The 14,177-nt window shown below is 36.1% G+C and overlaps 1 protein-coding gene across 1 annotated transcript in view; it reads left to right on the forward strand.

The window, feature by feature from the left end:
* Positions 1-14,177, forward strand: part of LOC150089378 (poly(A) RNA polymerase gld-2 homolog A-like) — a 191,111-nt gene that overhangs the window by 131,120 nt on the left and 45,814 nt on the right. Inside the window, exons 9-10 of the mRNA XM_090368554.1 lie at positions 681-809; positions 9,866-9,912. Of these exons, the coding sequence (XP_090224680.1) occupies positions 681-809; positions 9,866-9,912 (176 nt within the window). The remainder of the gene's footprint in view (positions 1-680; positions 810-9,865; positions 9,913-14,177) is intronic.

A 14,177-nucleotide genomic window follows, 5' to 3' on the forward strand; every position in this document is an offset into this window, starting at 1 on the left:
GTCTCAGGTAAAGGTGGGTAATATGTTTCTCTGTGTGGTACCATAGGGAACGCCGACTGGGCTACCCTGGTGGGTAAAGTGCCTGCCTGGCAACCCAAAGGTCGTGGGTTCAAATCCTGCCTTGGGCTTGGATCAGAGTAGTGCAAAAACCTTGGGAGGTGCATTATGGCCACAGAAGCCGATGCGCTAACAACTAACAAAAAAAAAAAAAAAAAAAAACCATAGGGAATGGCTTTGGAATCTTGCAAATATGTCATGGGAATGTTTACATGTCTACAGAAATGTGGATGTGTATCCATTTATATAAATTGATTTTTTTTCTCTCTGACACACACACACACACACACAGTGAAATGATAAATTACTTTAAAAAAACATACCAGTGCTTGTTATATAAAACAAATTTTTCGTGTAAAAAAAAAAAAAAAAGAAAAGAAAAAAAAAAAAGCACAACATTAAACTGTATATGAGTCAATCTAAAAAGCTGTTGCCTTCCATTTCATATAAAATGTGATCATTACCCTACCTCTTGTATTTAAAAAGTGATGTTTACTAATAATGTACTAATTTCAAAAATTGTTGTAGATAGTTTACAAAAAATTGTTGTTCCATTTGAATCTTTAAAAATTTTGCTTTTTCATTGTAGTGGTTTTCTTAAGAATTTTATTTTTATTTTAAAGTGGATTGGAGAGTTCAGCCACTTATTCTAGTCATCAAAAAATGGGCTCGAGAATGTGAAATTAACAACGCAAAAAATATGACATTATCTAGCTATTCCTTAGTATTGATGGTGATACATTTTCTGCAGTGTAAGTATATTTGGGACCTTTCAATGCAATAGATAACTAATTTTATTGAAAACTAATTATAGTGTTCAATAGAATATACAAATAATACAAATATTATTTGTATGTTCTATTGAAATACAGATGCATAGAGAAATTGTGATTTCTATTTTTTCTATTTCTTGCAGTTTCTAATAGTTTCTACTTGTGTTAATAGAGATATGAATTTTTTCTTTGGATTTTTGCTAGTGTGATTTATTGTAGTTATTCTTAATTGTAGCATAACTTTATTGCAGCATAACTTTATTGTAGGTATTCTTAATTGTAGAATAAACCATTTTGTAAATAGAATTCAGTAATTTATATTTTAATTCTAAATGCCTGTGGCAGTTAAATTTTATTACTGCAACATATTAAATGGGATGTAATAATTTTGGTCAAATTACTAAAATTTAATGGCAGGTTTCTAACTCTTGTACTGTAATATACACAAAGGAAATGTATATGTATACATATTAGTACTGCCGAGTGATGTGATGCAAGAAATGCAAGCTTCTATAGCATCAGCAAAAAAAAAACCTTCCCTTATCACCTGTTCATCCTCTGTAATAATTTGTCCAATTCATTAAATTTATTGAAACTACTCACCTCAACACTAGATGGAAGTTTCTTCTAACAATCAACTATCAGATCAGTGCCCAGGCCTATCCAAAGTATATTTATTTGGATAAAGTTTTTGAGACAGCAGCACATTGTGCATTTTTTTTTAATCACAGTCTTTTTAAGAATTCAATTTCTTGGTTTCATTTTGTCTCCACTAATGTAGTACTATTTCTAATACAAATGCAGTACAATGTTTCTATTTTAACAAATTTTTTATGGTTCTTTTCCTTAAAGTTATCAAATTTTGTTTGGTTTTGTTTGGTATGCAATTTTTTTCCCCTCGGTTATTTGTTCCCCCCCCACTATACTTAGTCTATGGGCATTGTTATGTGGAGTTGAAATGTTTGTGTGCGTGTGTGCATGTAATAAGAATGGGTGAGAAAGTCAGTTCATTTGGTTTTCCTCTTTCGCCTATCTCTTCATCAATGAGAACCTACTAAGATTCAAAATGGCCATATGAAGAGTGGCAGTTTGTTTCTACTTTAGGTCAATAGTCAGCAATTCATAACCTGTTTATAAATTGGTGTTCAATCTATAAACAGATTATGAATCAAGAACACTGGGCAATTGGTGTTCTTGATCTCTAGGCTTGTCCAAAGTATATTTAGTTGGGTAAAATTTTCAATACATTGTGTATTTTGTTTTTTTAATCACTGTCTTTTCAAGAAATTCTTGAATAGAAAGCATTGTGTGTGAATTTCCCGATATTTACCTTTCCAGCTATTCCCTCTGAATAGCATTCCATAATCAGCATAGAGCTGTTAGGTAGAATTCCTGGTTCACTGTTTGTTTGACCATGAGGGACATTCAAAAAAAAAAAAATGCTTGTGAGTCATAAAATACAATAAGCATTCCATAATCAGCATAGAACTGTTAGGTAGAATTCCTGGTTCTGTTTGTTTGACCATGAGGGACATTAAAAAAAAATGCTTGAGCCATAAAATATAATAAGCATGATCTTTACATTTCATTGAAATTGTCTCTTTTTTTTTTTTCTTTTTTTTTTTTTTTTTGATCTTGGAGAAGATAGTCTTCCATTGAGAGTACCAGGCCTTGGTTTCTAGGCCATAGCCACACACCCATAATTCGCCACCAGTAATGGTGGAAGAAACAATGTGTGGGTCAGCAGCAGCAGTATGTTGACGAAGATCCTAATATGTGTCAAGTTGTTGACACATATTAGGAAAATGAAAATGTGAAGCACAAACTTGGCTGAAATGCATTGCATATTAAAATTTAATGACATGTCCCATAAGAAATACCAGTTTCACTAGCAACTTTTCAGAGGGTTAAGTATTGATCACTCCAGATCAGATCACAAACACAATGATTAAATCTTTGACCTTTGAAGTTGAAGGGAGCCCAGAGTGAGGATCACCTTCGACAGACAAGTGACCCTCTCTAAAATATGTAAACTATTGAAAAGTTTCAAAATGACATGTAGCATCTTCTCTGAAAGCTGTTTTTTAATATTTCTTGTGTTTCTGTTGAATATTGTCTTAACTTGAAACAAAAGACCATAAAAGAGTTATCAAAATTTTTGATCACAAACGGTTAAAGGACAAGGTCAGTCCCTGGACTCTATGATCACATCTCATGTTTAGTCTGGAATGTGACAGTCACTATCAAGGAAAGAAACTAATTCTTAGTTACTTTCCTTCATAGTGAACTGATAGTTTCTTTGGAAGTATTATTGTAGAATTTTTTTTTTTATATATAAGCTGATGTGGTGTAACTCTATCTTGTTCAAAGTTTGTTTAAAATTCAGATGTTCTTATAGAGCTGATATGATATGCATATTATTATTGACATACTGTATTTTTCTGTTGTGATGATGGATGGTTTTTGGTTCTTGTTTCCTATTAATCTGGCAACAGTCATGCCCCATTTTGTAACAAACACTGTCATGTGGAACCTGACAGGTTGGCAACTTATTGTATGCGCAGGTATTAATGTGTTTTGTCAAATGCATTATGGAATAAATGGATTAATAATAATTGAAACAAAACCACAATTTGTACAATAGTTAAACAAAACAAAGAGGAACTACTTTCTGTAGCAGATGCTTTTGCCACACGACAGCCAACCTGCCAATTTCAAACAACACATATGAGCAATGTGTTATTTACAGGACACTAAAGTAAAACTAGCACATTTAAGTGAAAATAATCATACAGGATCTGACAGGTTCTTTGCACATATGATTACAAATAAATCATTAATGGTTATAGCAGCAACAATTATTCTTGAGACACTTGTTGGACCTTGTTGCATTGGATTAATAATAGGGCCAACCATTAGTATTAGTAATGGCTATATGGCACAAGGAAGCCTAAGGCTTATTCTACACCAACCAAAAAAAAGAGTGAATTGCAAATGTATCCCTGATTCACAAAGGGGGGTTTGAAAGGTGACACAAGTAAGTACAGACCTGTTAATTTAACTTCTCTTCTGGGGAAAATAATAGTGTCACTAGTTAAAGAAGCACTGCAGGATCATGTAGACATGGGTTTGTTAAGGGGAAGTCTTGTCTGACCAATTTGATTGGATACTATGATGTGGTCACAAAGGAACGATGCAAAAAAATAGTTTTAATATCATATACTTGGATTTTAGGAAAACTTTTGATACACAACTGAAGCCTTTCTTGGTAACAGCAACCATTTGTTCCACTCACTAATCTTGTTGCCATTCTCTGTACTTGTTCCAGCAGCTCGACATCTTTTCTAAAAGAGGCCTCCAGACCTGTATGCAGTACTGAAGGCGTGGCCTCACCATTGCCTTATACAAGGGGATAATCACCTCATTATCCCTGCTAGCAAAATTCCTATATATTATTGACAGGACCCCATTGAGCTACTCTTGCAGCTCGATGAGACCCTGAAGAACTACAAGGTCAACCCGATAGTGACAAACGTCCTAGTAGCAACAATGGCCAAATGGAGTACCACCATTAAGGTCAAGAACATCACAACCAGACCAATCCACATCAGAAGAGGAATCTTTCAGGGAGATACTCTGAGCCCACTGTGGTTCTGTCTAGCACTCAATCCACTATCCACCATGCTTAATGGTAGCAAGTATGGATATAACCTCAAAGAAGGAAGAAAGAACCTGTACACCCTCACCCACCTGATGTACGCGGATGACATCAAGCTTTACACGGCAACCGAGAAGCAACTCCAGCAACTACTCTGGATCACCGAAGAATTCAGCAAGGATATCACGATGGAATTTGGTCTAGACAAATGCAAGATCTACACACTGCATCAGGGAAAATTAGTCGGTTAGAACTACCAGCTGCTGACTGGTAAAGAGATCGAAGCTATGACAGAAGGAGATACCTACAAAATACCTAGGGATGATGCAGGCTCAGCAGTTAGAGCACAAGAAAATCAAGAAGTGCCTGACTGAAAAATATCATCAGAGACTCAGAAGCCTGCTGAAAGCAAAATTGAATGGAGGGAACACAGTTAAAGCCATAAACTCCTATGCACTCCAGTACTAACGTACTCCTTTGGGGGTTATAGAATGGACTAACATTGAGCTATAGGGTATCATGCGAAAAACAAGGACAATGATGACCAAGAGCCGCCAGTACCACCCGAAGTCAGCAGTGGAGAGACAAACAATAGCTTGGAAAGAGGGAGGAAGGGGCCTGATAGAGTAACAGAAAACAGTGATAGTTAACCTAAAGGATTACTTCGAGAACAATAATGCAACAGAGCACCACTCCACCAGGCCATAAGGAAGATAGATAAGTGGTATGCCCCACTCAGCCTAAGTGAGGAGCCCCCTCCTGCCCAGACGGCACAAGAAACGAAGCTAGAAAGATGGGCAAAGAAGATATTCCATGACAGACACTACAATGACCTCCAAGATCACATCGATAACATTGCTTCCAATGCATGGCTCACAAGCAGGAAGTGCTTCCCCGAGACTGGAGGATTCATGCTGGCCATCCAAGACCAGATAATCAACACCAGAAACTACAGAAAATACATCGCAAAGGAGCCCTGAATGTCAGATGACACGTGTCGATGATGCCACCTGGCCTCAGAAACAATCCAACACTGCAGGGTGATCACCCAGACTGAGTATACTCATATATACGACCAGGTAGCCAGGATAATAGAAGCTAGCGAGGAAATACCAGTTGAACAAAGAAAGTGTACCATACTACAAGTACGAACCCCAGGCAGTACTAGAGACCCCAACCCACAAACTGTACTGGGACTGCACCATAATAACGGATAAGACCATCCCGCACAACAGACTGGACATAATCCGTGTGGACAGGATGGAAAAAGCTATCTACCTGATTGACATAGTGGTGCTCAACACTAGTAGTTTTCAAGCAATGTTCAGAAAACTCACGAGAAAAAAATTAGGAAGTACATGAACCTGAGACATGAGGTCAAGGAGATGTGGCATATGCAAAAAGTAACGACCATCCTGATCATCATGTCGACCACCGGTATGGTGGCAAAGACCCTACATAGCAGCCTAGCAGCTCTAGGTCTCCCAGAGAGCACTTACAAGGACCTCCAGAAAGTTGCAATCCTGAACACATGTAGGATAGTCAGAGAATTCCTCGACCAACAGTAACACACCAGACATTACAACCACCCTGTGTGCTTGGTAGCAGTACCCATCATGGAGTGGAATCCCCCAATCAGGGAGAAATAAAATATAAGAGCAACAATAATAATAATTAAAATCTACAGGAAATTGCTGATAAACAACATTGCTTTATTGCGTTAGTTTACTGAATTATTGTAAGTGATATCTAATGAAGAAATAAAGCATTTTCATACAGCTACATTTTGTGAAACAGGATAATTTGAGTGTGTTCACATATCCATCTTGCATTATTGAGATTTTTTTTGTGTACAAGTTAACAGCAGACATTTCAAGAACATCTTTTAGATTGCATTTATTATCTCAGTTTAATGTTAACCAAGTTTAAATTTATAGGCCCTGGATACCAAGTGTTTCTGTAACTAAGCAATTCCAGCACATTATCTAAAGTGATCTCTCTCTCTCTTTCAAGATGATTATAGATTCTTTTTTGTTCCAAATACAATTTTCCTTATTTCATAATCAGGTAGCTCTTTTGCACTACTTCTTGTGTCTTTGCCTACAAGAAGTAGGCAAAGGCACAGGAAGGAAATTCATCTTCCTGTTTTTTTTTTTTTTTTTTTTTTGTTATACTAACACAGTTAATTCAGCCATTTGGTCATTTTATGGCATTGCCCCTGCCTCCCTGTGGCAGGACTGGAAATATAGAAGGAAAAGTAATCCTTTTAGGGCTAAAAAGGAACAAATGGATCCTTTTGAAAACTAAAAATTTGTAGGATTGATTGATCCAAATATATCAGGATGACAGTATGATGAACTTGATTCTTTTCTTTAAAGTGACAGAAGTGACTCCTATGTTTCTCATTATTCATTCAACAACTAACCAGTCCATCAGTAAGCTTTCACATTTCCTTGTACAAAAGTATATAAAAGGCACAACAGCATCTCCCAGACTGTCTGTAGATTAAGATCAGGAGATCTATTGGTAGAAGTAAGTAACATCTGATAGTGTGAATGGCTACAAAAAAACAGAGTATTTGGAAGAATTCCAATTGTTATCTCTCTTAATTACTCTTAATACATCTTAATACGTATGATGCCATCATACAACAGGCATCAAGAAGAAATGATAAAAAGGGCTTATACAAAATAATAAAGCAAATAAATGATACAAAACATAGAACTTATATGAAGTAAAGATGGAATCTTAATAGTAGAAAAGGAAAAGCAAAGAGATAGATGGCAGGAATTAAAAATCTGAATACTGAAGAAGAGTCACTTAATTAAAAAGGAAGGAAAAATATAAACAGTAATCTTCACAGAATGTGAAATTTCTGAAGTGATTAAGAAATTTAAAAATGGGAAGGTCTCAAGATTTGATGAAATAACAGCTGAAATGCTAAAACGACAGAATATTCTGATATTGCATGTTACTAACATTTAATAAATAAAATTTGGGAAGAGAAACAAATATCAAAATATTAGAATAAAGGAATAATAATAAAACTGTATGAAAAGGAAGACCAGACCATTGCAGTAACTGGAGAGAAATTATGCTCCTATTAGTATCCCATAAAAATATTATCCATCATCAAACAGAATTTAAAGATAGAAAATATACCACATAAACAATAACAAAGTTTCTGAAAAAGAAGTTCATGTGCAAACCAAATTTATATTTTAAGAAATATGTACAGTAGAACGTATTTCTTAAAATATGAAATGAAGAATATGGCAATCATCTATTCATCTGACATTTATCAATTTCAAAAAAGCTTTTTATTGCATTAACAGAGAGAAGCAATGTGAAATATTTTAAAGCAATGTGGAATACTATGAAAATTAAGAATAATAATGAGTCTTATATCAATACTTTACAGCAACAGTTAGAGTGAAAGACAGAAATACAGAATGTTTCACAATATCAACAGAGTCAAACAAGGCTGTTATAATATTGGATTGGATAATGAGTAGAGACCTGTGTTTTTCACAGTTTGCAATAAATGAGACATTAATGCGAAAATTAAGAATTCCTTTAAAAAATGTGAACTCCTTAAAATATTCACTTTTCTGTCAAGATAAATACTTAATTTTACATAACCATAAATTAATTATTCTTTAGCCGAGTGGGTAAAGTGCCTGCCTGGCAACCCAAAGGCACAGGTTCGAATCCCACCTTGGGCTTGGATTAGAGTAGAAAATGCAAAAACCGTGGGAGGTGCAATATGGCCACAGAAGCCGATGCGCCAACAACTAACAATAAATAAATAAATAAATAATTATTCTTTATTTTAAGCAGTTTCTAACTATTAACATATTGAATGCTCTAATTGGCTCCTTTGGATGATGTAGGCAGGTAGAAGAAAAACTCAAAACAGAAATCCCTGTGTGTTTAGCCTGCTGCTCGTGTCATTATCCATTATTGTTGGTGGTTAAAAACATTTTATATGAACAATCTTATTTTCTAAGTTATTCTGATTCCATAAATTTTTCACATAATTGGATTATTATGTACCACATGTAAGGTAAGTTTTCTGAATAGTAACCCCACACTTGTAATTTCATTTGTAATAAAGATTATCAAATAATTGCTCATTAAAAATTCATTCAGTAAAAGTAACATGAAAATATTTATTTTTATATTAATCCTGACATCATGGGTGAACATGCTGACATCTAATATCAAAATTGAATGAATAAAGATGAATGGCCAAACTATCCTTAGAAATTCAGATTTTAAATGATGATATGCTGGCAGCTAATGGCCTGGGCTGTCAGCTCATGCCAGTAGCTGTCAGTTGAAGTATCATATAAAAATTGCGTAAATTAATTTCATAATAACTTATTATATAATATCGGTGTAAATACACCATAGTTAACCCATAGATTTGAGCTACGATTGTAGCGTAGAAGGCATCGTTTTAATTGTATCTCATAATGTGGTTGCCTTCACAACAAGATAGCTACTATTGAATTACTTCAAATAAATAATGCTTCTCTAGTAGAGAAGGCTACTGTTATTTATTTTCAGTGTACCACCACCCAGACGATCGTTTCGAAGCTTTTTGGCTTCGTCATCAGTGGGCAGGTAGGTAATACAACAAGCCATCTCAGTTGTGAAGTTATATCCACATTACGAGAGATGCCAGAAGGGTGTGGTGGTAATGTATTTGGAAAATTAAATGCACTAGGCATAATCCTTATGGGTTTTGATAATTAACTATATAATATCGGTGTAAATACACCATAGTTAACCCATTTTATTTTCCAAATACATTAACCACCACACCCTTCTGGCATCTCTCATAATGTGGATATAACTTCGCAACTGAGATGGCTTGTTGTTATTACCTACCCGCCCACTGATGACAAAGCCAAAAAGCTTCGAAACGATCGTCTGGGTGGTGGTACGCTGAAAATAAATAACAGTAGCCTTCTCTACTAGAGAAGCGTTATTTATTTGAAGTAATTCAATAGTAGCTATCTTGTTGTGAAGGCAACCACATTATGAGATACAATTAAAACGATGCCTTCTATGCTACAATCGTAGCTCAAATCTATGGATTAACTATGGTGTATTTACACCGATATTATATAGTTAATTATCAAAACCCATAAGGATTATGCCTAGTGCATTTAATTTTCCAAATAACTTATGTAAAAAATAATTAATGTAGTTCTAAGATTTTTAATTTAAGTGTAATAGCTGAGCAAGGCTTTGTAGTAAGTGAACATTTTTCCTATGTATATTCATACATTTTCAAAAGAAGCATGCTAGTATTTCATATTGCCGATACTTCAATAAATTAAATTAATTTGCCTTTCTTTACATTTAGGTGGTTGTATTCCTCCTGTATTACCATGTCTGCAGAAAATAAGAGCAGTAATTATTTTAAATTTTTCTGTTTTTTTTTTTTTTTAATTTCAAAGTTTTAAGTATGGATTTATATAGATCATAGAGGTAGTATGTTGACTGCAAATAATTTTTCTGTGTAATTTCTACTATGTTTGTTTTTAACATATTGGTGACAATATAAAGTTATTATGTAATAACATTATAATATACTAACAATATTGTTTTGTGCACAAATTACTTTTTCTTGGTTATTTGTGTGTGTGTGTGTGTGTGTGTGTGCGTGTGTGCGCGCGCGCGCCTGTCCAATTTAACAAAAAATTAAAAGTGAGTTGTTACTAGTCAGCAAGCCATCAGCTTAAATGTATAACCTTAATATCTCAATGATTCCTCTTAGTAATTGTAATTACAATTTATTTCATTAATTAGAATGATACTTCATTGTTTTAAGGGGTATTTTTGCACATGAATATACACTTATATGCAGATGACTTATTTCCAAGGACAAATCTTTATGAGCTAGTAATATGGGGAGTGATTCTGAAATCTGGGTGGTAGAAAATGAAAAAGATCTGCGAGTAATTGTGCAGTCAGATATGACTGCACAAGTTTTCTGAGCAATGCAGATAGGCTGCAAGAGCAGGTCATGGGATATTGTCAATGATATACAGGAATTTTGCTAGCAGGGAAAAGGTGATTATCCCTTTGTATAAGGCAATGGTCAGGCCACACCTTGAGTACTCTGTACAGGTCTGGAGGTCTCATTTTAGGAAGGATGTAGATTTGCTTGAACATGTACATAGAAGGGCAACAAGATTGGTGAGGGGAACAAAGGGGTCCTCTTACCAAGAGAGGCTTAACTTCTGCAAATTGCAGCGGCTGGAGACTAGGCACCTGCGAGGTGATCTGATTGAGGTGTATAAGACCATGAATGGGTTGAGCACACTGAATTCTGATGGGATTTTTCTGCTTGCTCAGATTATGAATGAACCGAAGGGGGCATAAATTCAAATTGAGGAAAGACAGTTGTAGAATAGATGTGCAAAAATTTGCCTTTAGCCAGCGGGTGGTTAATTGCTGGAACAAATTTCCATCTGTCATTGTGGAAATTGATAGCTTGAATAAATTCAAGGAGGAACTGGACAAACTTTTAGAGGGAATGGTTGTGTGAATTTTTTTTTTTTTTTTTTTTTGGCTGATGCTACATAAGCTCCTACGCTTGCTTTCTTGCATCACATGCCTCTATTACTACTACTATCTCCTTAGTCAGAAGCCCTTACTCTGATTTTCAAACTGATATAAGAGTATAGTTGCTAGTAGGATACTATCAATTATTATTCTTTCATTAAGGACACTTCTCTGCTTCAGTTGAACTGCACTGCTTTAGAGAAATTTAACTGAACATTAAAAGTAAATCATACATTTCTTTGATACTTGGTTTAACTGTGTGAAAAATTTTTAAAAATATTTTAGTTAAATGATTTGGTAAGTGTGTTGCCCAGCACATAATACAGGGTGGTTATACTTTGAATTAGACTGCATCACTTTGAAGGCCTGTAAAGCACAGGAAACATAGCTAATTGTATAATGATGAAATTTAGAATGAACAGTAGTCATGCAATGTGGAAAGGAATGATATATGAGGGAAAAAGTTCCATAAAGTGCTGCTAGGAGAAAATGACACTGTACATTGTGTAAGCATGAACAGTTATGCAACACATTTATTCACATCATGAATAGTACCCATGTCAGTCATAGCTAGTCAAGCTGTTCAGTCTATTGTGCACCGATGTCAACAAAATGCTGGAATTGTAGAATGTTATTAATTATAGTTAATGTTTCCTTTAGGTTGTTTGTCTTTCAAATAACCCAACAATCAAAAATTGCATGTATTGAGGTTGAGTAAGCAGGAGACCAAACAGTTGGTAGCAGACAGGAAACTGGTAACCTTCAGGAAAACATTGTCTTCAAGCAGCCCATCACTGTATCCAGAGAGTTCTATCTTGAAGGTTAGAAATAACCTGTAGGATGAGGAATTCATAATATTTTGTACCAGTTCAAATTGGAATAGTTGTTTCAGTTTGATATCTAGAAGGTAGATTATGCTGGTCAAATCTGATGTGGTTATCAGGGTTGGGGCACACTTGCATTTTGTATCATTCACATTTTTGCATACCCATGGTGTCCTATCAATGATTTATTGAACATTATCCTGTAGAGATATGGAGTTCATAGTCCCACTTTTTAAGGCAATTGTAAGACCACATTTGTAATACTGTGTTGAAGTATGGAGACCTCATCTGAAAAAAAAAAAAAAAAAGACTGAGTTTTTTGAAAGGGTCCAAAGATGGGTAAATTGCATGGTGCAATTGGCAAAAGGGCAAATCATATAAGGAAAGACTCCGTATATGTGGGCTACAGAGCTTGGCAACCAGGCATTGCAGAGCTGACCTGATTGAGGTTTATAGTGCTCTGAGAGGGGTCAGTAATTGCCTATTTCCTTTGCTGCCTCCTTTAATATAACTGGATAGATCCCATCCACCTCAGGTGCCTTTCTTATGTTTAACTTCAACAATTTCTCCTCCTCTTTGCACTCAGTTATTACAAAATCATTAAGCACCCTGGTACAATTTGATAACCTTCTGCCATTTTCAATCCTTAATAACTCCTTGTGTGAATGTAGATGCAAAATACTCATTCAGTTTGTTTGCTATTTGAGCAGGATCATCAACGGTCGAACCATCGATATCAAGTGGACCAATCGGGTTCATCCCCTTTCTTCTAGAGTTTACATAAGTAAAGAAAAATCCTCGCTGAGACCACTGTAGTCACCTTTATAGAAGCAAAAACCCATTCCTTTACCCCTGATGGTAATTATATCTTTAAGTAAATCCCACATCAGTACACTGTGATCACTGCCACCTAGTGGTTCCGTTATCTGCAAATTCTTAATACACGAATGATTACTGCTGATAAACAGATCAAGAGTATTACCCTCTCTGGTTGCCTCTCGAACATGCAGAAAACAATCATCCAATAAATCCACAAGCCTTACTAGTGTGCGAGTGACCAACCCCAAGTTCCAGTCCAATATCTGGGAAGTTAAAATCCCCCATTATAAGACATTCTGATTTACTAGCCGACTCTATTTCTCTGTACAGTTGTTCATTGTACTCATTTGAATCATTAGGCCTATAACACACTCCTACTCTTATTTTTGCTTTTTCAGTGCTTATGTCACACCAAACTCACTCAACAGTGCACTGTTCATCTGTATCAACTAGATGCACTTCTTTTGATTTTGTTTTTCTTAACAGCATAACACCTCCTCCCTTCCTATCCTTTCTATACAAATTGTACTCCTCAAATTTCAATTCTGCATTCCTCTAATATCTGTGTCACCACATCTCTGATATCCCAACAATATCCGCCTTTGATGTCTTCACCAGCACTCAATTTACTGTACTTCTAGCGGCGCCTCCGTAGCCAGGTGGGAAGGAGCAGCAGTGCGTAGCACACGCTTCTTGGTTAGACCGGGGTTCGAGCCCGTCACCACCAAATACGGAGGATGCGGAAAGGTCATTCAGGGAATGACCACCGCATATCCCGGAGCAATATGGCCTTAGTTGCTAATGCTCCTAAAAACCAAACAACAACAACAACTGTACTTCTAGCATTGGTATACATGCACCTATTCTTATTCTTAGTTACCCTAACTCATCCCATGTACCCACCTGTTTCACAATGACTGCCATCAGTCCCTGAAGGGCGCCTCCGTAGCCAGGTGGGAAGGAGCAGCAGTGCATAGCACACGCTTCTTGATTAGACCGGGGTTTGAGCCCGTCACCACCAAATATGGAGGATGCGGAAAGGTCAGGGAATGACCACCGTATATCTCGGAGCAATATGGCCTTAGTTGCTAATGCTCCTAAAAACTAAAAAATAACAATAATAACAGTCCCTGAAACCCCCCAGCAACCCTCGCTCCAGACCACTGCTTAGTCTAATAGAAGTAGTGCAAGAATCACCTTCACCTCTGCCTGCAGCTACTTTTAACCTTTTAGTCTGTGAATACCCCCCCAAGCTAGCAGTTTTCTGACCCACCTAACACTGCCTTAATAGCATCAGCAAATATTCTTGTACCCTTTCTATTTAAGTGTATTCCATCCCTGTAGAAGCAATCTCTCTTGTTAACAAGCACAGACCACGCTGAAAAAAAATTCTACCCCTTGAGCCTTGCACATTCCCTCTAGGGCTGCATTGATTGACAAGGCTCTCATCATGTATTCCCTCCT

The sequence above is a fragment of the Mastigoproctus giganteus genome, chromosome 2 (assembly GCF_048544385.1).
Source record: "Mastigoproctus giganteus isolate SK-2022 chromosome 2, ASM4854438v1, whole genome shotgun sequence".
In the NCBI taxonomy this organism is placed as follows: Eukaryota; Metazoa; Arthropoda; class Arachnida; order Uropygi; family Thelyphonidae; genus Mastigoproctus; species Mastigoproctus giganteus.